The sequence below is a fragment of the Panthera onca genome, chromosome B3, assembly GCF_046562875.1.
Source record: "Panthera onca isolate mPanOnc1 chromosome B3, mPanOnc1 haplotype 2, whole genome shotgun sequence".
NCBI lineage: Eukaryota > Metazoa > Chordata > Mammalia > Carnivora > Felidae > Panthera > Panthera onca.
In genome coordinates this window covers 4695749-4720755 of record NC_138344.1, presented here as the reverse complement: position 1 = coordinate 4720755, position 25007 = coordinate 4695749, and the positions used below count along the sequence as shown (strand labels likewise).

Below are 25007 nucleotides of genomic sequence, written 5' to 3'. Positions count from 1 at the left end.
CTCATTTTCATCCAGCCTTTGGGCATAGGAGCATCTTACCGACGCTGCCCTTGGCAGGCTGGAGTTGAACGTGAGCTGGTGGAGTGGGTTCTGGCTCCACCTGTGTTCCCCGGCTTGCGGTTTACAGCGTTCTACTCCTCCCTGCCAATTCACCTGCTAAAGTTGAAGTTGTTTCTTAGCAAGCCAGAGGGCAGAGCGAGACCCGAGAGAGGTTTTGAAGGCAGGTGTCCATTGTAACTGCAGGCCTCTCAGGGTTATTCCAGGGCCTGAGAACACGTCTGAGGCAGAGGTTTGGCATTTTCAGAGGAGAAGGGAGCCCAGGGGTGGGCAGTGAGCAGCTGTTCAGATTCTTCTGGGGCTTGGCCCAGTCGAGGCTCTCGTCTGCACGGGCAGGGGCTGCTCTCTGCCTTGTTACACAGACTCTGCAGACCTGAGCTGAACCGGCCGAGTTGTAAAAACCACTTCACTGTCTGCGACTTCATTAAGGCTATAAATCTTCAGGCCCTTAAAAATATTAGATGTGTGATTAATTCTACCATTATTCTTAATTAGAATGTTTACTTGTATTTGAAATCCTGTGGAGTCTTTCTGCAACTGGGCCATCATCGATCAGTAATCTCCAGTTGCTTATGAAAGGCCTACCCTGGGTCCAACCCAGAGCTGGGCGCCCTGTGGCACATAAAAGACTCATGTGAGATGAACTTTGCCCTCAAGGAGTTCCCCCACTGAAAGCAATTAGAGAACACTTTGCTTCCAGACCAGACGCGTCTTGAGGGGGCTTTTCTTTCTGAGGGTGGTGGTTACTTTCACACAGGCCACCCCTCTGAGATGGCTGGGGTTACCTCTGGGGAACATTCTCTGGTACCCAAAATGGATTGGATGGCCCTCTGGGAGGAGGGAGGTGGCGGCGATGATGTAGTCTCATCTTTCATTTCTTCCCTTGTCTCCCTTTGCTGCTTCTTCAAGCACCTGAACCCTTCAGCAGAAGGTAGCCAGCTACCCACAAAATATGCACCCAGTGCTGTCGTCCCATCATTACAGCCCCAGGCCTCCGAGTCTAAGGCTTTTGCATTTCCACTTGGACTCCCCTTTTAAAATATTTACACCCCCCTGGGAGAGGTCAGACTCTTAGCGGTTCATCACCAAATAGTAGCTTTAATTACCAAGAATTAATTAAGTCAACTGAGAGGAAGACTGGGACCCAGGCAGGCACTTGGGGGCAAGAGTGTCCGAAGGGACAGACTCCCACATGGCAGGAGAGCAGCGAGGGCAGCACCGGAAACTTCCATGCACACGAGTTGCCGCGTGTAGGTCCCGCTAACTATGGGGTCACCCCGGTCGTCCTGGGGCCGAGGGGGCAGCATGGGCACAGTCCTAGCCCTGGGCCAGGGGGGCCTTGAGGCAGACGTGGACTTTGGGCCGAGTCTTAAAGGGTTGGGAAGATTGTTTTCTCCTTCATTTAAAAAACAATACAATACTCACTGGAAAATTTTGGAACGTTCAAGGGGAGAACAAATCTGCCATAATTTCATTCCTCGTGATAGATGGCTGAAATGAGAGGCAGCGGGGGGGGGGGGGTGATTCTTTTCCAGTGTAAGTCAGAGTGTGTTTCCTCTCCCCACGTCCTCCCGAAACCTTCCTTCCAAGCGCAAGAGTCAGCCCTTGCCGTGGGCCCTCCGTGGTCTGCCTCCTCCCCCGTCTCCTCTGGCTCCCTCTACTCTGGTGTGGGCTCCTTGCCTGCGCCAGGCACTTTCCTGCTTCAGGGCCTTTCCACCTGCTCTTCTGTCTGCCCCAAACCTCTTCTCCCCACTGTTCACCTGGCTTGCTCTCTCACTTTTTTCAGAATTGAAAATGCAGTTACTCCGATTTCTGATTTCAGTTGAGGAGCTCCTGTTGAGGAAGGTTGTAGGGCTCCTTGACATCATGCATCTGCCTGTCAGTGTCTGTGTGTCTCCATCCTGTGGAATGTCAGCACCTCATGGACAGGGACCTGGCACATAGCAGGTGCACAGTTACTATTACGGAATGAGTACGTGTGCGTGCGTGAGCACAGTGTGTGTGTGTGTGTGTGTGTGTTGTGGAAACGGAGTGGGAAAGGACGGTGTGGCTAGAAGCTGGAGGGAAAGAACGGGCGTGGATGGTGTGGAGAGTGGGGATGCTCTCGGCGGGGACGTTGATTAGAGACTTGATTCAGGTTGATCGGTCTCTGCAATCTTCTCTCTTACTGCTGCGTTGAAGGGGAAGGCCGTGATTTGGTGGTTTGAGGCAGGTGCAGAAGCACCTGGTGAAATATAAAGTCAGTCGACTTGGCCTCGGCCTAGCACGTGAACGTTGTCAAAAGCCTGGCCCGAGGCTGGAGCTGTGGTAGGCTAGAGGAAACCACATGAGGCTGTTGAGAAAAGTGAGTGACCTGAGGAAAGTGGTGTTTGGGGAAGACTGGTCTTCGGGAGACACGCGGGACGACCGTTGGGAGCGTCTGAGGGGGTGAGGAAAGAGGCGACAAGGGTAAGGATGTGGAGCAGATGACCTCAGGGAGACGTGGCCATGGCAGGATGCTCCCCAGCTTCTGTGTGGCTGCCCTGACAAGGGCGTCCAGCACTCCCGACTTGGTAGAGCTCAAAGTATTGTCCGTGGCTTCAGATGAGTTTTGGAAGCAGGTGGGTGTAAGTAGGAGAAAGGGGAAGGGAAGGGTCCTCCTTAGGTTCAGGAGGTCGATGGGCCTGGTGGTGTGAGGTCGTATCCTGCACCGGGCCTGCGCTCACAGGCTGTGACCCGAGACTGGAGCCTTTCTTCTCTTCCTGCTCTGCTGTCTGAGAGCGGCTGTCCGTACTCCTGGCTTTTCTTCCGAAACTACACACATACCAGAGGAGTATCTGAAATCCATTTGTTCGATCACCTTCTTTCAAGTTCATTTTCTGTCTCCATAGTTTTATCTGTTTCTCAAAACAAATTGTCTTTGACTCACAAACCCATTTGGATTGAATTAATTGACTGGAAATACTTATTTCTAAATGGTTTCTGTTTCATTAGGCCTCTAGCCTGTTTTTAAAAAGGCTTTTGCCAAGATGAGATCAGTGGAGGAGTGATTTTGGTATCATCAGCTTCTCTGTGATCTTTTGGTACAAGTTATGTTTTGAGATTGGCATTTCTGATGTGTTCATTCCTAGAATAAGTATTTGAGTGCCTGCTATGTGCCAGGCACTATCTTAGGCCCTGGGAAACAAACAAAAATCTTACCTTCATGGGGCTCATATTCTAGTGTGTGTAGGCTTATAGATAACAAGTAAAAATAAAGTATGAGAGAGGGTGAAAAGTCTTATGGAGAAAAACAAAGCAGGGATGGAGGTTTGGGTGTGGAGGCAGATTTTCTGTTTTAAATACAGAAGTCAGGGACGTCTCACTGATAAAAAGACACCTGAGCAGAGATCTGCAGGAGTGGGAGAGAGGACCATGCAGATATCTGAGGGAGGAGCAAGCAGGGTAGAGAGAAAAACAAGAGACAAAGTCCTTGAAGCCCCAGAAAGCTTGAGGGGCTTCAGGATGAGCAGCAAGGAGGGCAGGGTGGCGGGGGCCGGAGTGAGGTGGGGAAAGTATGGGAGAGGAGGCCTGAGTGGTCCTACTGGGCTTGTAAATCCTACTGGGGACCTGAATGAGATGGGAGGCCTGGAGTAGCTGTGCAGAGCCACGGCGGACTCCCCCTTCTTTCTGGAAGCGTCACCCTGGCTGCCAGTATTGAGGCCGGGGGGCTTCTGCAGTGGCTCTTGGCTAAGAGTGGGTGTTGGGGGTCTGAACCATCTGGAAGCCTCTCTCGGGCCAGCTTCTAGTCCATTTAGGACTCTGGGGTCACCTGGAGCACATGTGCCATTTCTAGGACTCATGTGAGGCCGATGCCATTGTTCTGTAACCACCAGGTAGCTGTCACAGCTTCAGGTTCCTGGGCTCACTCCACTGCTACGTAGTCCATTTCCATGTAGGCCCAGAAGTCTGGACCATGCTTTGGTCCACAGACCATGGTTCTCAGCCCCAGAAACACCTGTCACCCTGTGGTGGTTTTAAAAAATGCCTGGCCCCGCCCCTAAAGCTTCTGATTCAATTGGCCTGATGTGGGCTTTAGGATTAGCAGTGCTCCCAAGGTGTTTCTAATGTGCATCCAGACCCAGAATCTCTCCTTTAAGGATATTTAAATAAGCCTTGTCCCTGGTACTTGATGGAGACATTGGAACGGGTAACTGTGAGTGAGAGACTCGAGCCCCTCTGGGACGGAGGGCCGGTCCCCTTGCCAGGAACAACAAAAATCTTTCACAGTAATAAAAACTCCTCGGTTTATGTACTTTATCTCATTTCATTACCTTACCTCTCTGGCCTCGGTTTCCTTGCTTGTAGAGTCAGTGGCTTAAATTTAATGGTTTTCTGGAGTCTCTCTGGCTCTGGCAGTTCCTAATCTTTCAGGTGTCGGACGACCCTCTAATGAGAACGATGTTCTAGGACACTGTTTCTGATCTGGGTCTTACAACACCCTCAGGTGCGCCATAGTTACGGCAAGGGTCGCAGCGAATGTCTCGACGGCAGGTTGAAGGGAGACGTGCGCCATCTCCAGTGGCACCCTGGGAAGAGAGGGCGATGGGAAACGTGAACGTGAAATCCGACCTCCCAGTTCAGAGTTCCGGTGGAAGGACAGCTTGGCCCTTGGGGGGCGGACGGGAGCCTGAGCGTTTTTCTTGGCTCTGCCACTCACTGGAGGGTTCCTTGTGAAGTGGGAATCATGGTTGATAAACTGTAAAGCTTCTGTAAATCCAAGGGTCGTAGGGTGACTGGGGTGGGGTGGAGGGGGCAGCCAGCCTGGGTCAGTGAAGCCTGATGCTGGGGTTTGCCGGCCTCTCTCTGTAGCCAACTGTGTCCCTGGCTACAGGGGACAGTTTGAGTAACCTGACGGAACCCAGTGGCTGCAGGCTAAGGTTAACCTGGAGTGAATGACCGGGCACGTTGACGGGGGCACCCCGGAGCTAACTTGCTTGGGAGATCTTGTGTAAAACACCCACCTACCCGGCGCCCCGGTCTCTGACCTTTGTCCTCATTGGGGTAGCGCAGTGTCTGCTTCTCAGTTTACGTTTTGAACTGTGATGTTCCAATAAGAAAAAGAAAGTTCAGGGGGGAAAGTTTTTGTTTCCCTTCTGTAGAATTGAGACAGTGCGTTTCCCTCCTTTCCCTTCTAAATTTTTCCATTAATATTGTCTCTATCTCTCTTTAGAATCCCAAGTAAATGCTAGCCTTTCAAAGTTAAGACAGAAATGAAGTCAAGCGAGGGAATGCAGAATTAAGAGTGCACGTGAGCAGAATTTGAAATGTGACTTTTCGTTCTGTCGTTTGTGGGCTCACAGAGCCGAGGGGCCAGTACCCAGTTTCTCCCCGCTGGCCGATTAAACCCACGTTTCAGGGTGTTGTGGCCGAGCGTGAAGGAGTTTCTAAAGTTCTGAGGTGGTTCTGATGCTCGGTGACCGTGAAGATCACCGAGTTTAAAAAAAATGGGTTCTGCCAGCTTTTTGGTATCTTCTGTCATTCTTTCCCCCTGCCCAGTGCTTGCCCTTCCTGCTCCTCCCCACCTGTGACGGTCCCCCCCCTCCCCCCCCCCCCACGTGTCTGCTGCGGTCCCTCTGCCCACTCCTGGGCCCTCTTCCTCCGCTCCAGCAGGCCTCCTGAGCTGTGTGGAGGGGTAGCCGGCCTTCCCTTCCCTTGTCTCTGTCCCCTGTGTGTGCTTCCAAGCAGCCTGACATTTGGGGATCCAGCAGCCTGCTGGGGCACTCTGACGTTGTGGCATAATAGTTAACAAACACATGCATTTGCTGTGTTGAAGGCAGTGTTGTAAGAACTTTACAAATGTTAACTCACTGAGTCCCTACAACAGTTTCCCATTTTACATATGGGGAAACTGGGACACAGATGTGAGCAAACCTCCGTAGGTCAAATGGCTAGTGAGCGTGGCTGAGGTTGGAACCCGGGCAGAGTCTGTGCTCTGAACCACCACATCATGGCCGGGGAGGGCAGATGGTCTGGGGCCCGCAGAAGTTTTATCCTTGAGTATGGGGCTTTGAGTTTACGTTTGGAGAGTTTTCTCAGGGTCTGACCTAGACTTTTATTATTGTGATTAGCACCTTAACTTAGACATTTGCCGTCAGGCCTATTAAAAAACATCTTCTTTTGTTTCTTTCCTTAGGTAGTGTTTGGAAACCATGTGCCTAGGCAGATGTTATGCCTTTCTCCATAACTCCACACTCCCAGCAACGCTCACCACACCCTTGTTTTGAGAACCTCTCTGAGGTATGATGTCTAGGCTGACCTGAGCTGGCCTTGAAGAGACACAAGCGACGTCTTTATGTTCCTCGGTGTTGTGTTTTGTTTTTTAAACTGTGGCCAGATATACGTAAAGACACTGACCATCTTAACCATTTTTCAGTGCACCGTTCGGTAGCCTCCAGTACGTTCACGATGGTACAGCCACCACCACCCTCCAGAATCTTTCATCATCCCAGAATGAAACCCTGTACCCGTGAAACACTAACTCCCTGTCCTCTCTCCCCTCAACCCCTGGTACGCACTGTCGTACTTCCTGCCTTCGTGACCTTGACTACTCTAGGGAGCCTGGATTCCTAGGCGAAGTCATACGCTATTTGTCCTTTTACGCCTGGCTGTTTTCACTTAGCATGATGTCCTCAGGGTTCATCCATGCTGTAGCATGTGTCAGGACTTTAAGCCTTTTTAAGGCTGAATAATATTCCATTGCCTGTTTATATCACATTTGGTTTACCCATTCATCTATTGATGGACACGGTTGCTTTCATTTTCTGGGTATCGTGAACAATGCTGCTGTGAACGTGGGTATAAAGATTACTCCTTGAGACCCTGCGTTCAGTTCTTTTGGGTATATACCCAGAGGCGGAGATGCTAAATCGCTTGGTAATTCTATGTTTAATTTTCATTAGGAACCACCGTATTGTTTTCCTTAGCGGCTGCACCTTTTTTTTATTCCTACCGGCAACGCACAAGGGTTCTAACTTCTCCACGCCCTCGCCGACCCTTGTTCTTTCCTTCTTTTTTAAAATAATGGCCATCCTAGTGGGTGTGACATTGGTGGTTATCTAGCTGGACTCACAGGGTCCACTAGGCAAGGGTCTGGCCCTGAGAGGGCAAAAGTATACACACATAGAGAAAATAACGGATAAACGTCAATGTGCTCCTCGCCCACGTCCAGGAGTTGTTTGTGGCAAATCTTGTTTCATTCATAAAAACCCTCCCTGCCCTTTCCTCCTGCTCTGTGTCATTTCGAGACAAATCCCAGATATCACATCATTCTGTCTGTAAATATTTTATTACGTGTCTTCAAAAGATAAGGAATTTTAATATTCCATTTTGTCTGGTGGTAGAAAGGCACACAGAGGTGTTTCTTTAGATACCTGTTCTCTGCTGTCCCCTTGGAATGTCAGGGGCACATACAGCAGGCACACCGTTGGGCACCCGGATGTCGGATCTGTTGCCATATTGCCTTGTTGGTAAAAAGCTGCCTTGGCTGGTGCCTCGCTTTCCCGAAGAAGGCTGACTGTCCTTGGTCTGAGGAGCCATGGTGAAAGAGCCCACCCGGTCTCTGTTTGTTTGTTTATTTATTAATGTTTTTATTTATTTTTGAGAGAGAGAACGAGCAGGGGAGGGGAGAGGGAAGGGGGAGAGAGAGGGGAGACACAGCATCTGGAGCAGGCTCCAGGCTCTGAGCTGTCAGCACAGAGCCCGATGCGGGGCTGGAACCCATGAACTGTGAGATCATGACCTGGGCCGAAGTCGGCCGCTTAACCGACTGAGCCACCCAGGTGCCCCCACCTGGTCTCTGTTGAGAGGGGAAGGAGAGAAGAGGGAGGAAGAATATGTGTGTGTGTGTGTGTGTGTGTGTGTGTGTGTGTGTGTGTGAGAGAGAGAGAGAGAGAGAGAGAGAGAGAGAGAGAGAGAGAGAAGGGAACCACAGAGATACCCCAAGAGTAATAGCATGTTCCTTGCTCCCACCTCCTCACCCCTGCCCCCTGAAAACCTTTTGGTTTTGGAATCTCTGGGACCTCACTTTGCTTGTGGTAGATGAGACCCAGAATATACACAGACCCCCCAAACACGAGGGTGCCAGAAATGAGGAAAAAGTAATCCTGCGGAATGGCCACGTTTTCTTGGCTGGGGCCCTTTTGTTCAGGGAGTGGAGGCTTGGTTCCCAACAGGTCTGAGGCTACCAGCTCTTTGTTTAATTTTGGGCGTCCCTACTACTAGGAGATGATGCTTTTACAAAACTCAGTGGGAGGGACTCCTTGAGGAGGAGGCCGTGTGATCAAGGAGGAGTCCTGTCCCTCTTGCTTCTTAGTCTCTGTTCTGTTCCTTTCTAACAAAATGCAGCGCCCAGTTAGTGCTGAGATCTGTTTGCAAGTAATGAAAGGGAAAGGGGGTGCAGGTTACAGAGTATCAGTTTTTGTCTCAGTTCTCAGCTCCGTTTAAACTTTGTTTTTGTCTATACCTAGTTTCCATTTCTATCATCTCAGTGAGCTGTCGGGTGCTGCCTAATCCCAACTCCCTCCAGTTTTATCCCCTCTTTTTATCTTAAAAACAAACAAACAAACAAAAAAAAAACACAGTTTTTTTGAGATAAGATTCACACGCCATGCAATTCACCCATTTATTTATTTATTAAAAAAAATTTTTTTAATGTTTGTATGTATTTTTGAGACAGAGAGAGACAGAGCATGAGCAGGGGAGGGGCAGAGAGAGAGGGAGACACAGAATCTGAAGCAGGCTCCAGGCTCCGAGCTGTCAGCACAGAGCCCGACGCGGGGCTCGAACTCACACACCGCGAGATCGTGACCTGAGCTGAAGTCGGATGCTCAACCGACTGAGCCACCCAGGCACCCCATGCAATTCACCCATTTAAAGCACACAACTGAATGATTTTTAGTATATTCACAGAGTTGTATCCCCTTTTCTTAAGACTTAAGTCTACCCTGTGCCCTGCCCAGAGGTAGCCCTCCGTTTCTACTGATGTCACACTGTTTCCATCCTCAAGATGAGTGACCTTATTGTGGGGATGTTGGCCAGTAGACCCCTTCCACCGATTCAGCATTTTCACTTAATCAGCCATGTAGGAGCCCAGGATTCATGGCCACGTGCTACTCTGGGCAGACCCCTTCCCACTGGCAAGGCCCCACCAACCGCTCAAGGTCTCTCTGTTTATGAAGGAATTTTAAAAAGCGAAACACAAATAACGTGGCAAACTTGCCAACTTCTTGAGTAGTAATAAACCTGCTTAGGATTCCACGGCTCTCCTTGAGCAATGTGAGTTCTGGACGGATGAGCCTGTCAAATCATCCCCCCTTTCTAATGGTGGATTACCTTCCAGTAAACACACTGGAGCTTAAAAAGAGACAATGAAGACATGAGCAATTATGCAATGTGTCAGGTGGTGGGAAGGGCTTTGAAGAAAAGACAAGTAAAGGACAGAGATTGATGGTGTGACCGTGAGGGTGGGGACTGGGACGTTACATACACTGGTCACAGGAGGCTTCTGACAAAAGGACATTTGAGTCAAGACTGGATGGAAGTGAGCAGTGAGCCCCTCAAGATCTGAGGGGAAGGGCAGTCCTAGCAGAGGGAACAGTAGACTAAAAGGCTCTGAGCAGGGGTGTGTTTGAGGAACAGGGCAGAGGCCTGTGTGTGCCCGAGCCAACTGGGTGACAGAGACAGGTGTGGGAGACGGGGCACTTAGACCCTCCTGGCCACGGAGGCTGCGGTGATGGCCGGAGCTCGCTCTGTGTGAGATGGGACCATGTCGAAGGGGTTCAAGGACAGGAGGAATGTGATCTGATGGGTGTTTTTTTTTTTTTTTTTTTAAATGTTTAGTTTTGAGAGAGAGTGCATGCACCAGCAGGGGAGGGGCAGAGAGAGAGGGAGACAGAGGATCTGAAGCGGGCTCTGTGCTGACAGCAGTGAGCCTGATGTGGGGTTCGAACTCATGAACCCTGAGATCATGACCTGAGCTGAAGTCAGATGCTTCACTGACTGAGCCACCCAGGCGCCCCTGGTGGGTGTTTCTAGAGCAGCAATCTGGCTGGAGGCAGGAAACGGTTGCATTTGGAGATGTTTTGAAGGAACATTTGATGGGATTTGCTCTTGGATTGGTTGCAGGGTCTGGTGGTGAGAGGACTCACGGATGCCCAGCCTGAGCCACGGGAAATTGAGAGTTAGACTCTGGACATATTATCTTTGACATGCCTCTCCAAGGAGAAACCCAAACCTTGAATTGAGGGGATATTGGTTTAATAATTTAGTGAGTGCCTGTTGAGGGGCTTATAAGACAGCGGAAGAGGGAATATTTACTGAAATAACTACAGCAAAAGTAAATTGTGCCCTCAAAGGAGTGAGGGACACAGAAGGGAGCCCAGGGGAGCGCACTGAGGTGACCCCACTCAGACAGAGTCCCTCTCCCTTCCTTGCCAGTGGGAAAGCAGTGCCCTTGTTGGCCTTCCGTGGCACCCCCAGTTTCGTGGCGGCCGGGCTTTCCACTGGGTCGTGTGTGGGGGCACTCAAGAGCAGGGTCTGGGCTTTCCCTTTGTGTCCTCAGTGCCAGGCACCATTCCTGGCATTGGGTCAATGTTTGGTGCGTGAACTTCTCCTTCTCTCCTCCCTCCCTCCCTCCCTCTTTTCTTTCTTTTCTTTTCTTTTCTTTTCTCTTTTCTTTTCCTTTTTCTTTTCTTTTCTTTTCTTTTCTTTTCTTTTCTTTCTCTTCTCTTCTCTTCTCTTCTCTTCTTTCTTTTCTTTCTTTCCTTTCAAGATTTTATTTTTAAGCAATCTGTACACCCAACCTGGGGCTCAGCTCACAGCCCCGAGGTGGAGAGTCGCCTGCTCCACTGAGCCAGCTGGGCGCCCTGAGCTTTTCCTTTCGGAGCCCAGGTTGTCCATGTAAAGATGAAGAGGGTGGACGAGGCCAGGGCGCTGGAGTCAACCGGGAGGCTTCACAAACACGCGGGGATCCCTCCCAGACTTGCTGAGTCGCAGTCTCCTAGTAGGAGCCTGGGACTCTGTGTTAAAGTCACTCCCCATGTTATTCTTTTGCAGTCAGTCCAGGAGCAATCTGCAGACGTGTATTTGGAAGCCACTGGACCAGATCATTTCTGAGGTCCCCTTCAGCTCTAACATCCTGTGAGTCCTGTTAGAATGTTTGCGATATGACTCTGTCCCCGGGAAGTGGGAGTTTTGCTTGGGCGGAAGGGCCTGGAGGGGGAGGGGAAGCTGCCTCGGGGCAGGGCCAGCGGGCTTTGGGGAGGCGCTGAGGACCTGTCCTGGGCCGGAGTGAGCAGTGACAGCTTGCTTGTCCCTGCGGACCAGCTGTGTTGGGGTCTCAGAAATAGAGGTGAAGGACATGACCCTAGCTCTGGAGAGGCTTAGAGACCGATGAGTAAACCCAGGACCCCATCCCGCTGCGGGAAGTGCCGCCATGGCGGAAGGGGGGCGGAGGAGGAGGAGGAGGAGGAGGAGGAGGAGGAGGAGGGCAGAGGTCTGGAGTCACAGCTCTCAGAGGAGGCGGGCAGAGGAGGGGCTCCTGGGGCAGAGCAGTGCTCAGGCACTGTCTGGGGCCAGTGCGGTGGGCCATCAGGTATTCTGTCGTCGGGAGGGAGTCTGCGAGAACCACCCTGGGAAGTGGCTGGAGAGGTGGAGGCCTGGAGCTCTCTCCTGCAGGTGACCGGCACCGTGAGCAGGACGTCTCTGTGATCAGATAGATGTTTCACAGCAACCGCTGTGGTGGAGTGTGCGTTGAAGGGGGCTAAGACCAGATGAAGAAGAAGACAAGTGAAAAGCTTTGCCATTTCGCCTGGGTCCACCGTCCTCTGGCACCTGCTTTCTTTCACTGCTGAGCATCTCTTTGGGCTGTGCTTTGCTGATGATTCAAATACCAGGTGCCTCGTGAAATGAGACACTGGCTACTGACTGACTCAGAACACCTGTGCCTTGGGATCGCTGAGACCCGTGTTCGGGAGGGCAGTGACAGGTCTATGGTAGAGAGTCACTGGTCCACTTTAGGAGCTAAGTTTTGTGTAGAAATCCAATAATTGTAGGGGACTCAGAGATCCTTCGAGTTAGTTTAATTTTACATCATAAACTGAAGCCTGCCTGAGATCTCCTCCTGGGTGACTGTGACGGGATGGGGTGAAAGCCCTTCTCGTGCTTCCCAGTTTGTTCCTCTTTTAGCTCTCCTGTTCCCGGCCTGGGGCTTCATTCTGGGTCCAGGAACGTGGGACCTTTCCCAGGTCATTAGATTTCACTGAGTTCCCTTCTCTACCTCCCATGGGCTCAGTGTCTTTCTCTCATCACCGTTTAACCTGAGTCCAGACTAAAGCTTCTGACAACCCCAGGAGCAGCAGCTCGCTCGCTCGTTCGTTCTCTTTCCCCTTGCCCAGCTTCCTTTCCTGCGACAGAACTTCCCCCGTCTGGCAACCAGCTCAGGTACCTTCTGGTCTCAGCCTGTCCTGAGTAAGCATGGCTGCACGCACTTTCTCTGTGCATCAGACAGCTTGGATTAGTCTTTGCTCCGTTTCCTCTGGAATACTCCTTCTAACGTAGAAAGCTGAGGGTAACTTCCACTTACCCCTTTGTAAACTCTAAACCATTATAACAGTGATTGAACACAGATTATATCAGCTTGTAAGCCACATTCAGTCATGTGGAAGCAGGATAAAGAGTTTACCCACAGGTTGGAAAACATACACACATCCATCCTTCTAGACATCATCCGACAAGCGGTGGCAAATTCGAGGAAACTGAATTTGTGGTTCCCAGTCCAATGTTCCTTGAATCTTGCTGCCTTTAACTTTCATTGTATAAATCTGGAACATGTTATTTGCTTCCTTGGCTCATTAAACGATATACTGACTAGAGATCCAATTTTTCTTTTTTTTTTTAAGTTTATTTATTTTGAGAGAGACAAAGAGAGAGAGAGAGAGAGAGTGTGTGTGTGTGTGTGTGTGTGTGTGTGTGTGTGTGTCAGTAGGGGAGGGGCAGAGAGAGAGAATCCCACGCAGGGCTCCTCTCTGTCAGCACAGAGCCCAACCCCGGGACCTGATCTCACGAAGTGTGAGATCATGATCTGAGCCGAAACCAAGAGTTGGAGGCCCAACCGACTGAGCCACACAGGTGTCCCGAGATCCAATTTTTCGTAATGCTTTTGGAGTGCCTCTGCCCCCTGGGTGTCCTGTTTCTGAACTTTTATTAATCTACCATTACTGAACTTAGTGTTGTTAAAAGAAACAGATGACCAAGTTTAATGTTGATTTGAAATTCAAAAGCATCGGTGCTGAGGGAAAGGAAGCTCATAGGTTTAGTGACGATCCCTTCTTCTTAGTTCCTCAGAGCCTTTTTTTTTTTTTTTTTTTAATTTCTAGATCCAAATAAGTATGGATGTTACTACATGTATATATTTTACCTATAACAACTTCAGTATGCTTCTGACTAGTGGGCAGTTATTTCTTGTCTGTCTATATCTTTTATTTCAAACTTCAGAATGCTTCTCTCTTCTCTCTAGTATTTGTGAAAGAGAGAGAGAGAGCACAAGTGAGTGAAGGGCAGAGAGAGAGAGAGAGAGAGAGAGAGAGAGAAGTGGGGCTCACCCGATGTGGGGCTCGAACTCATGAACTGTGAGATCATGACCTGAGCGGAAATCAGATGCTTAACTGACTGAGCCACCCAGGTGCCCCTCTCCTCTGTAGTATCTTAAGGTTTGATGAACAAATCTGTATGTGACTTATCCTCCCCCTTTCCCCAAACCTTCGTCTCTCCAGAATTAAAGAGTTCTAATCTGTAAGCTCTTACTAGAAGGCTCCTCTATCTACTTGATAACTTCGTTCTTGTTTCTTAGGACCTTTTCCGACTCTGGTATGCCTTTCTTAAGAAAGGGAACCACAACTGAACAGCACATGGAGCTGTGGACACCGGGCGGTTCTGAAAAAGGGCGAGATCACAAGTTGTGTGTTGTTCCCAGTATTCTTTCTAATAAAGCCCCATGTTTTCTGGGCATTTGGTGAGAAAACATGCAACGTGGTGTCTTCAGGGAATAGTCTGAGCTGATGGCCAAGCCTCTTTATCGAACTGCTTAGCTTAGAACCCATTATTCTAAAAGTGTCATTAAGGTTGCATTTTCCTAAATGTCCCTTCACCAAATTGGCCTCCAGTGATGCTCCTTTGCCATAATTTCACCCATTCATACAGCCTCCTGAGAACTTGTTGTCTTTTAATTTTGATTTTGATTTCTGGAACAGTTTTAAGGCTATTTACAATCTTGAAGGTTTCACTTTATTGCTTCACAATGTATTTATTGAGTACCTAATGGAGAATGCAGTGATTAATGAGACAGGCCTCTTCCCTCCTGAAGCTTATAGCCTAATATTCTGCTAGATCATTGGTTCCCAAAGCATTTTGAATATGAGACCTCCTTTTTATTTCTTTTAGGTTTATTTATTTATTTTGAGAGAGGGAGAGAGACAGAGCACAGGCAGAGAGACAGGGAGAGAGAGAATCCCAAGCAGGCTCCACACCATCAGTACAGAGCCCGATGCTGGGGCTTGAACTCACAAACTGTGAGATCATGATCTGAGCTGAAATCAAGACTTGGATGCTTAACTGAGCCATCCAGGTGCCCTAAGACCTCCTTTAGAAATTTTTAAAAATGTTTATTTATTTATTTTGAGAGAGAGAGAGAGAGAGAGAGCAAGCGCGGGCATGAGCAGGGGAGGGTCAGAGGGAAAGGAGAGAGAGAGAGAATCCCAAGCACACTTCGCCATCAGCGCAGAGCCTGATGGAGGGCTCGATCCCATGAACTGTGAGCTCATGACCTGAACTGAAATCAAGAGTTGCATGCTTAACTGACTGAGCTCCCCAGGCGCTGCACTGAGATGTCCTTTTTCTTTGTTTTTTTTTCTTCTTCTTTTTTTCATGAAATTTATTGTCAAATTGGTTTCCATACAACACCCAGTGCTCATCCCAACAGGTGCCTTCCTCAATGGCCATCACCCACTTTCCCCTCCCTCCCACCCCCTACCGACCCTCAATTTATTCTCAGTTTTTAAGAGTCTCTTATGGTTTGCCTCCTTCCCTCTCTGTAACTTTTTCTTTCCCCCTTCCCCTCCCCGCTGGTCCTCTGCTGAGTTTTTCAGAATCCACGTATGAGTGAAAACATATGGTGTCTGTCTTTCTCTGCCTGACTTATTTCACTCAGCATAATACCTTCCAGTTCCATCCACATTGCTGCAAATAGCCAGATTTCATTTCTTTCTCATTGCCACATAGTATTCCATTGTGTATATAAACCACAATTTCTTTATCCACTCGTCAGTTGACGGACATCTAGGATCCTTCTGTAATTTGGCTATTGTTGAAAGTGCTTCTATAAACACTAGGGTACAAGTGCCCCTGTCCATCAGCACTCCTGTATCCCTTGGGTAAATTCCTAGCAGTGCTACTGCTGGGTCATAGGGTAGGTCTATTTTTAATTTGAGACCTCCTTTTTAAATTAATTTTTTCAGGGCTCCTTGGTGGCTTAGTTCAGCATCTGATTCTTGATTTTGGCTCATGGTTCATGAGATCAAGGCCCATGTTGAGCTCTGTGCTGATAATGTGGAGCCTGCTTGGGATTTTCTCTCTCTCTCTCAAAATAAATAAATGAAGTTAAATTAATTTTTTACAGATCCTCATTCAGTAGTGGTGTTTATTTTATTTTATTTTATTTTATTTTATTTTATTTTATTTTATTTATTTTTTATGTTTATTTTTGAGAAAGAGAGAGAGAGACAGAGTGTGAGCGGGGGAGGGCAGAGAGAGAGGGAGGCACGGAATCTGAAGCAGACTCCAGGCTCTGAGCTGTCAGCACAGAGCTTAATGTGAGGCTCAAACCCATGAACCACAAGATCATGATTTGAGCTGAAGTTGGATGCTTAACAGACTGAGCCACCCAGGTGCTCCGTGGTGGTGTTTTTAATGGGTGGTCATTGGGACTACCTATGTGGATATGACGGTCATTGGGACTACCTATGTGGATATGACGGTCATTGGGACTACCTATGTGGATATGACGGTCATTGGGACTACCTGTGGGTTGGGATCTACCATTCTAGGTAATTTATGAAAGCATTAAGCTTGTCTTGAACTGGTCAGTGGGTTAGAAACTCCACTGTTCACGGTTCCTCATAAATGACAATCACAAACACAGCACACACGCATACAACATTCATTCACCCAAGTTCTATGGCATTCGGTTTTTAAAATTGTTTTTGGTGAAATATGGCGTTTAAAGTCTATAGGGGTTCTGCCTACTAGTTCTGCCATAATCATATTGTTTATATCCCCTCAAAGAATTCTAATAGGCTGATCAGGCCTCCTGAGGCCCTTCCAGGGTTAAGGTGTTCCCCCTCTCATCCACTGACATATTTACTTAAGTGTTTGATAAAATTTCTTGGTCAAGTAGTAGACCCTATAATAAAAAAAAAAAAAAATGGGGATTTATATTTACTTTCCTGAGGAGAAACTTCTTTAGAGAGGATATGGCGTCAGTCTGACAGTCCTGGAATTGCTCTTTACCCGCACGGGATTGCACATAATGTCGCACGGTTAGCCTAGGCCACAGAGAACTGGTGGGCTCACCACGCCTGGCGTTAGCCCGTCCAGATGCTGCGCGGTGAGCCCAGCCGGTGCTCTCTGGGCCGCGCCAGGTGTCTGGGCTGGTGTTGGTGGACACGGGGCAGAGGCCATAACCAGGCTCTGGTCCCAAAGGCTGTCCCCCGGCAGAGCAGGTCTGAGGTTTGCGCTTCCCAGCCCGCGATGGGCTGCAGACGCCGGCACGCCGATGCTTTACGTCTTGACCACACTTTCTATTTTAATTAAGTTGTTTCACCAGTTTTCTAGCTGGCAGTCCCCTGCTGAGTCATGCCAGATGTGCTTCGAGAATTTTATATTAGTGATTTTTGGAGTCCTCTGTAAGAAGCTTCTCAAGTGTTTTGGCCTCCCTAATTTCTTCTTTCTTTATTTTTTATCTTTCCTTTAAATTTTTTTTTTTAATGTTTACTTATTTTTGAGACAGGGGGAGACAGAGCATGAGTGAGGGAGGGGAAGAGAGAGAGGGGGACACAGAACCTAAAGCAGGCTCCAGGCTCTGAGCTGTCAGCACAGAGCCCAACATGGGGCTCGAACTCACAAACTGCGAGATCGTGACCTGAGCCAAAGTCAGACGTTCAACTGACTGAGCCACCCAGGCGCCCCTATTTTTTATTTTTGCTTAGAGTGCACGTGTGAGTGGGGAGAGGGAGGGAGAGGGAATCTCAAACAGGCCCCACACTCAGCGCAGAGCCCCACACGGGGCTCAGTCCCACGACCCTGGGATCATGACCTGAGACGAAGTCAAGAGTTGGGCGGTCAGCCTACTGAGCCACCCAGGTGTCCCTTTTCTTCTTTTTATATGAAAAAATATAATTTAATGAAACTACATAAGCAGTACAACATGAAATAGTTTGAATAAATAATTTGAAAATGCAGATAAACGAAAGAAAAGAATCTCATCATCTATTGAGATACTTTTAAGATTTTAGAGTGTTTCTCTAGCCCTTTTCATAAAAACTGTACGTTAAAATTTTTTGTTTTAAGTAGAGATTGTACCATGTATACACTACAGCATCCTCCCCTGCCTCCACGTTGTATCAGGAGCATTTCTCATAGACATAAATATTGTCTTATGATGTCTAGTATTTAATTGTGTTAATATACCGTAATTTATTGAACCAGCTTTCTATTGTTGGAACTTTGGTTGTGTCTCATTTTTTGTCATGAAATACTTTTGTTATAAAAAATTCTGCAATGATTATCTTTGCGACATGCAAATATCACATTTCTGGGAGTAGAACTGTTTTTTTTTTTTTATTTTTAAAAATATTTATTTATTTTTGACAGAGAGAGAGAGAGAGAGAGAGACAGAGCATGAGCGGGGGAGGGGCAGAGAGAGGGAGACACAGAATCGGAAGCAGGCTCCAGGCTCTGAGCCATCAGCACAGAGCCTGACCTGGGGCTCGAACTCACGAACCGTGAGATCATGACCTGAGCCGAAGTCGGACACTCATCTGAGCCACCCAGGCGCCCCTGGGAGTGGAACTATTGAGCCTTATGTAGGCATCGCTAACTTGCAGCTAAGACAAATTGTATCAATTTATACTTCCTTCAAAATGCCTCTTTTGCTACATCTCTGCCAATATTGGGAATTATTATTTTTTAAAACTTGGGTCAATTTGGTAAGCCAAAATGGCTTCTCATTATTTTAATTTGTATTCCTCTAATTTCTTGGGAAGTAGCAGCTTTTTTTTTATGGAATAGCTGTCCACTTGTGTTTTTCTTCATTATGTGCTCGCCACCTTTGCTCATTTTCTAAGTGGGCTGCTTATCTCTTACTTACTGCTTCGTAAGAGCCTTTTCTGTAGTAAAGACATTAATGATGGTAACTGTTGTGTTGCACATATTCCTGCTGGTTTGTTGTTTGTCTTTGAACCTTGTGCTGGCAGGTTTTTGGCGAGTAGAACTTTTTGTTGGTAGTCTCTTTCTTCCTTTGCTTTTATGATAGGTTACATTTGGATTAGTTTCTATATTCTACTTATAAGCAATGTGATGCTTACTTTAGAGCAAGGTTTAGAGAAATGGAAACAGGTACGCCGTTAGCCCCTTATTCACCGTTACTGATTGCTGCTGGTTTTGGTTTCCCTACTACAAGTAAATAGAAAACAGGACTTGATCTTTGGCTTTTAAAAGTGTCAGCTTTGGTATTTAAGGTCCAAAGGTTATAAAGGTTTTTCCTGCTTCTGCTGTCGAGCAGCCACCCCATTTCCCTGCAAAAGTTACCTCACCTTCCCCCTGACCGATCTCAGCCCGTCTCTGAGATTCCCCGATGTGGAGGACCTGGCTTTCTTCTGATGTAATCTCTCTCTGCTTTAAGCTCCTGTGACCTCACGTTATCCTCACACACACCACCAACCACTTCCTCTCCTCCCTCGTGTGCTGGTCTCAGCTCCGTAAAAAGACCGGTCTATTCTGCCCTTCTCCTTCCATCTCTTTTTTTTTTCCCTCTAGACTGCACAAAGCAGGGGTGGGGGTGGGAGGGGGAAGGAAATAAATGCACACGGACATCACAGAGGTGTTTCCTTACAGTTAGCACCAGCCTGCATGGTGGGGGACTTGGTATTGGGGTGCCAGTGCTTTGCACAGTACCCAGTCTGTTCCCCTTGCTTATGGGCTCCTATTTCCAGGAGACAGTCGTTTGTGTCCAGGAACTTTACATCACATTTGAAAGATATTCCGCCAGCCCATATTTAGTGTAGATAATTGGTATTTCACTTTATTATTATCTACCAGAATTAGATATATTCCCAGAGCAGAAGGTATTTTTCATTTTCTGTAAGAACTCTCAAGTAGGCAGATATGTTTTGTTGGGGGTTGGGGGAGGGGCAGGAGACCAAAGCTGCGAAACTGTGGGTCCCAGGAGGTGGTAACAGATACACCTGTGCTATGCCACCTGCTCCCTCATGGTTCTAAGTATTCCCCCCCCCTCCCCCGTCACCCGCTGCCCTGTTTATATCCCACTTTTAAAATTATAAATGCAATCTATCAGCACAAAAAAGAGTTTTGAAAAAATAACCCGCCAGTAATCCCACCACCCTACAAATTATTTTTCTCTTTCTTTTAATCTTGGCTCAACTGCATACTTAGTTTTACATGGCTATAGTCTAGCGGCATTTTTGTATTAAGTTTTTAACTTAACTTTAACTTTGTATTAATAGCATTTTCTATTAATTTTTTAACAACACTGTAAGTAATTTTTTAAAAGTATATTTATCTATTTCGAGAGAGAGTTGGGGGAGGGAGGGAGGGAGAGAGGCAGAGAGAGGGGGAGGGAGAGAATTCCAAGCAGGCTCCTTGCTGTGAGCGCAGAGCCCTTTGTGGGGCTTGAACTCATGAACTGCGAGATCATGACCTGAGCCAAAATCAAGAGCTGGACACTTAGAACTGACTGAGCCACCCAGGTGCCCCAAGTAATTTTTTTAAAGATTTTTTCTTTTTAAGTAATCTCTACACCCACCATGGGGCTTGAACTCACAACTCTGAGATCAAGAGTTGCACTCTCCACTGACTGAGCCAGACAGGGGCTCCAACACTATCACTAGTTTTCCATGTTGCTATATGAATTTCATAATTAGGATTTTTATTGGCTGCCATAATAGTCTATCGATGATTTAATCATCCTCTGTTCTCGGACATTTAGATTCTTTTGTGCGTGTTTGTCCCTTTTGTGTTGTTTTAATCATACTGCATATTTCCGCACATACAGCTTTTGGGAATTTTTGTTGTTAGGATAAGAACATGGGCCTTGGGGTCCCTGGACCCAAGGATTTGTCACGTAACTGGTTCTGTGCAGCTACTCTCCTGCTTGCTAAGAGTCATGTCTTTCTTCATCCAGACAGGTTTTCAGTATAAACGTGTAAGAAATGTGCAGGCAAGCGAGGCTCTGGGATGCCGAAGCAGACGCGGGAGTTGTGGGCTGAACAAGGGAGATGGTGGGGTTTTTCTTCCTCTTTCCAGCAGGTGGGAACCAGCTAGCTTCTGTTTGATCTGAGTGTGAGTGTCACAGTGATGTCCTGACAGAGGGCCTCTTTCCTAGGGCCCTGGGTTTCCTGTCACAGCAGGGCCATAGTTTTCCTTCTCCAGAGCATGAAGGAGACAGGTGGATCTTGTCTTTGAGTATTAAGTTAAAATGAAATTTGGGGCTTCCCCAAGACTGTTCTCCAGCCCATCAGAGGACCATGTGGTTGCCGTTTTGAGAGTCATCCTGCACCTCACATTTAGTGGTCCACCTACCAGCCAATAACAGTTTTAGGTGAAAATTACGGCAAGCAGACACTAACTAGAGAAAAAAGGGCCTGAGAGGTGACACAATTTGCTGGAGTTTAGTTTATTTATGAGACAGCATACATCCTGGCAGTAGCAAATCATCTTAGATTTGACTGAATTCGTGCAACAAAAAACACAAAGCTATACAAAATTCATGATTAAATAGTAGGAGGCAAATTAGCAGAAGTCCTCGCCAAGTCTCATATATGAATCGGAAGATTTCTAAAGAAAGGAGGCGCGGAGCCATACCTTTGTTTTCTCGATTTTTCTTTTAGTTTGTTTTTAGGTCTCGGTGATTGGGTTTTTACTAGCGCACGTGCTTAGGGAGTCACGCTAGTCCCTGAGAAATTGAGGGGGCGCGATACGAGCGTTTTCTCCTTTTGGCTATGCAACCAGTTAGGAATTTCCAGGTATTGATGTTTAGGGCCGGCCAGGTGGCCTTGTCACTGCGTGTAAACTTCTCTTTCCATCCGTCCCCCAATGTCCTCAGCATTTTGGAAACCTGTTGGGGTAAAACTCAGCCGTGGGGTTCACGTGTGTGCACCCCGGCTGTGTGCGTGTGTGTTAGTGTGATGGGCGTGTGATGAAGATGATGCCGAACAGAGTCCAGGGGGACCCCGGGGATCACTGATCCTGTTCTGCTTCTGTTGTAGCCCCTGCCAGCATCCAGCCATGGGGGATATGAAAACTCCAGATTTTGATGACCTTCTGGCTGCCTTTGACATCCCAGATCCCACCAGCCTTGATGCCAAGGAGGCCATCCAGACCCCCAGTGAGGACAATGAGAGTCCCCTCAAACCCGCAGGCATGTGTATGGATGAGAGCGTGTCCTTGTCTCACTCAGGATCAGCCTCAGATGTGCCGGCCGTGAGTGTCATCGTCAAGAACACCAGCCGCCAGGAGTCGTTCGAAGCGGAGAAGGACCACATCGCTCCCAGCCTCCTCCACAATGGATTCCGGGGCTCAGACCTGCCTCCAGATCCCCACAACCTGGGTCACAACTGTGGGAAATTTGATTCAACTTTCATGAATGGCGACAGTGCCAGGAGTTTCCCCGGCAAGCTAGAACCTTCCAAGTCAGAGCCGTTACCGACCTTTAACCAGTTCAGTCCAATCTCCAGCCCAGAACCTGAGGATGCCATCAAAGATAATGGGTTTGGAATGAAGCCCAAGCACTCTGACGGTTATTTTCCACCCCCTCCTGGGTGTGGGCCTGTGGGGGGCCCAGTCCTGGAGGCTCTGGCAAAGTTTCCGGTCCCAGAGCTGCATATGTTTGATCACTTTTGTAAGAAAGAGCCCAAGCCAGAACCTCTGCCCTTGGGGAGTCAGCAGGAACACGAGCGAGGTGGGCAGAAGGTGGGGGAGCCTCACAAGGAGCTGGATGCCAGTCGATTCTTTGGGGAAGCTTTGGAATTCAACAGCCACCCCAGCAACAGTATTGGAGAGCCTAAGGGGCTTGCCCTGGAGCTCGGCACCTGCTCGTCAGTCCCCCCTAGGCAGCGTCTGAAGCCAGCTCATTCCAAGCTGTCCTCTTGTGTCGCAGCCTTGGTGGCCCTGCAGGCCAAAAGAGTGGCCAGTGTCACCAAGGAGGATCAGCCTGGCCACACAAAGGAACCCTCAGGGCCCGCTAAAGAGGGCTCCAAAGGCAGCCCCAAAATGCCCAAGTCACCAAAGAGTCCCCGGAGCCCCCTGGAGGCCACTAGAAAGAGTATCAAGCCCTCGGACAGCCCTCGGAGCATCTGCAGTGACAGCAGCAGCAAAGGCTCCCCTTCGGTGGCTGCCAGCTCCCCACCAGCAATTCCCAAAGTCAGGATCAAAACCATTAAGACGTCCTCGGGGGAAATCAAACGGACCGTCACGAGGATCCTGCCGGACCCTGACGATCCCAGTAAGTCCCCCGTTGGGTCCCCTCTAGGGAGTGCCGTTGCCGAGGCCCCGAGCGAGGTGCCAGAGGATGAGGTCACGGCCTTGCCGGCGGTGGAGCGCTCTCCTGAGGCGGGCGCAAACGCCGGGAGCCCCCAGGGTGACAAGAAGGGGGACGAGAGCGCGCCGAAGGCCAGCGAATCTTCGTCTTCCTGCTGCAGCTCCGGGGCTCGGGCCCCAAAGGGGGCTGCCCCCGGCCCGCAGACGGGCAGGAAGCAGCAGCAGAGCGCGGCGCCTCAGGCGTCCGCGCCGGCCCCCGCCAGCCTCCTGCCCAAGGCCGTGCACCTGGCCAACCTGAACCTGGTCCCCCACAGCGTCGCCGCGTCGGTCACGGCCAAGTCCTCCGCGCAGCGGCGGAGCCAGCCGCAGCTCACCCAGATGTCCGTGCCCCTGGTCCACCAGGTGAAGAAGGCCGCCCCGCTGGCCGTGGAGGTCTTCAACAAGGTCCTCCACAGCTCCAACCCCGTGCCCCTCTACGCGCCCAATCTCAGCCCGCCCGCGGACAGCAGGATCCACGTGCCGGCCAGCGGGTACTGCTGCCTGGAGTGCGGGGACGCGTTTGCCTTAGAGAAGAGCCTGAGCCAGCACTACGGCCGGCGGAGCGTCCACATCGAGGTGCTGTGCACGCTGTGCTCCCAGACGCTTCTCTTCTTCAACAAGTGCAGCCTGCTCCGGCACGCGCGCGACCACAAGAGCAAGGGGCTCGTCATGCAGTGCTCGCAGCTGCTCGTGAAGCCCATCTCTGTGGACCAGATGTTCGCGGCCGCCCCCGCGAACTCCCCGGCCCCGGCCGCCCCCGCCGCCGCCGCCGCCCCCGCCGCCCCCGCTTCCCCCAAACACGGCCCGGCTCCGGGCGGTGCCGGCCCGGCCCTTCCGGCTCTGCCGCTCTACCCGGACCCCGTGAGGCTCATCCGGCACGGGATCAAGTGTCTCGAGTGTCACAGGCAGATACGCGACTACATGGCCATGGCTGCGCATTTCCAGAGAACGACGGAGGAGACCGAGGGGCTGGTAAGCAGACCCTTCCTGCGCTGGCCGTCGGCCCCTGGTTTACACGAGCTCCATGATTGGGCATGGAGGAAAGCTCATTGATGCGGGGGCACTGGTGGCATCTTAGGAGTCTTAGAAGAGGACGTCTGGCCTGATGGTTAGTGACCCTCCTGAATGCATAGTGCTTGGTGTTTATTGGGGGAAGGGTCCCCCCCCCCACCCCCCCCACCCCCCCCCCCGGGGAGACTCTGAAGGTTTGCCTGCTGTATCTGTGGCCACTCAGCACCCCCTCCGCTGGGTGGGTCTCTGCTGGCGGCCCCCAGGTCCCTGGGAGGGGTCCACACAGTGTTCTCACGGGCCCGGAGAGCTTGGGGACGCGTGGGGGCCTCGCCGCCCGGTACCACGGCCCGTGCTCTCGGAACCGCGTCACCCCTGAGCTGTTCCCCAGGGTCGGGCTGAGGAAGGAGAGTGGCCCGGAACGCAGGCCGTGGCAGAAGCTTCTGGGGCCTCTCCCTTCTGTGTCCTCCCACTCCAGGAGAGCAGCCACGCGTACGTGCGTGTTCCAGCTCTTGACGAGAGTGGTGTTTGTCTGGGCTGTGTCGGTGGCTGTCTGTGTTCACGAGGCCCTGTGAAAGCAGGCCTCCAGACGTGCCTCCAGAAGGCTCTCTCCTTCCTCCTCCAGGTGACTCCCTTCACGACCTAGCCAAGCCCAGCCCCTCACCCAGCCTCCCTAAGCCAGGGCCACAGAGGCCTGGGAGGAGAGCAAAGCAGCTCTTTCTACTTTAGTCCAGCAGGGGCCGCACACCTGTTTGGTGGCCCACGAGCTCTCCTCAGGTGTTCCCTGTGTGCCCCGTCCCCCGCGGAGCACAGGGGTGCTGTGGGGGGTGGGGAGGGAGTCACACCCCTCCTCCAGGGCTTCCCGCGGCTCAGCGGGGGCAGGGCTCACCCCTGCTACAATGTGAGGCAGAGGCAGACCGAGGTTGGGGCTGACAGGCTTGTAGAGGAGGTTGCACGGAGTGCCTGAGAGGGACTGACGCGAGGAGGCGCCAGGCGGAGGGCGGGGGCCGTGGGGAATGACAGGAGGATTGAGTTGGACCCTGGAGAAGAGTCTGGAG

At 50.0% G+C, this 25007-nt stretch overlaps 1 protein-coding gene across 5 annotated transcripts in view; it reads left to right on the top strand.

Annotated features, from left to right (window-relative positions):
• Positions 1–25007, top strand: part of ZNF592 (zinc finger protein 592) — a 59243-nt gene that overhangs the window by 6225 nt on the left and 28011 nt on the right. For 3 of the 5 annotated variants that reach the window (XM_060617580.3, XM_060617578.3, XM_060617579.3), the window contains 2 exons: positions 11131–11214; positions 21633–23913. In XM_060617580.3, coding sequence (XP_060473563.3) covers positions 21652–23913 — 2262 coding nt within the window. In that variant the 5' untranslated portion in view covers positions 11131–11214; positions 21633–21651. Of the gene's footprint in view, positions 1–6211; positions 6316–11128; positions 11215–21632; positions 23914–25007 lie in introns of those variants that run through there. The other 2 variants (XM_060617575.3, XM_081795830.1) reach the window with 2 other exon arrangements.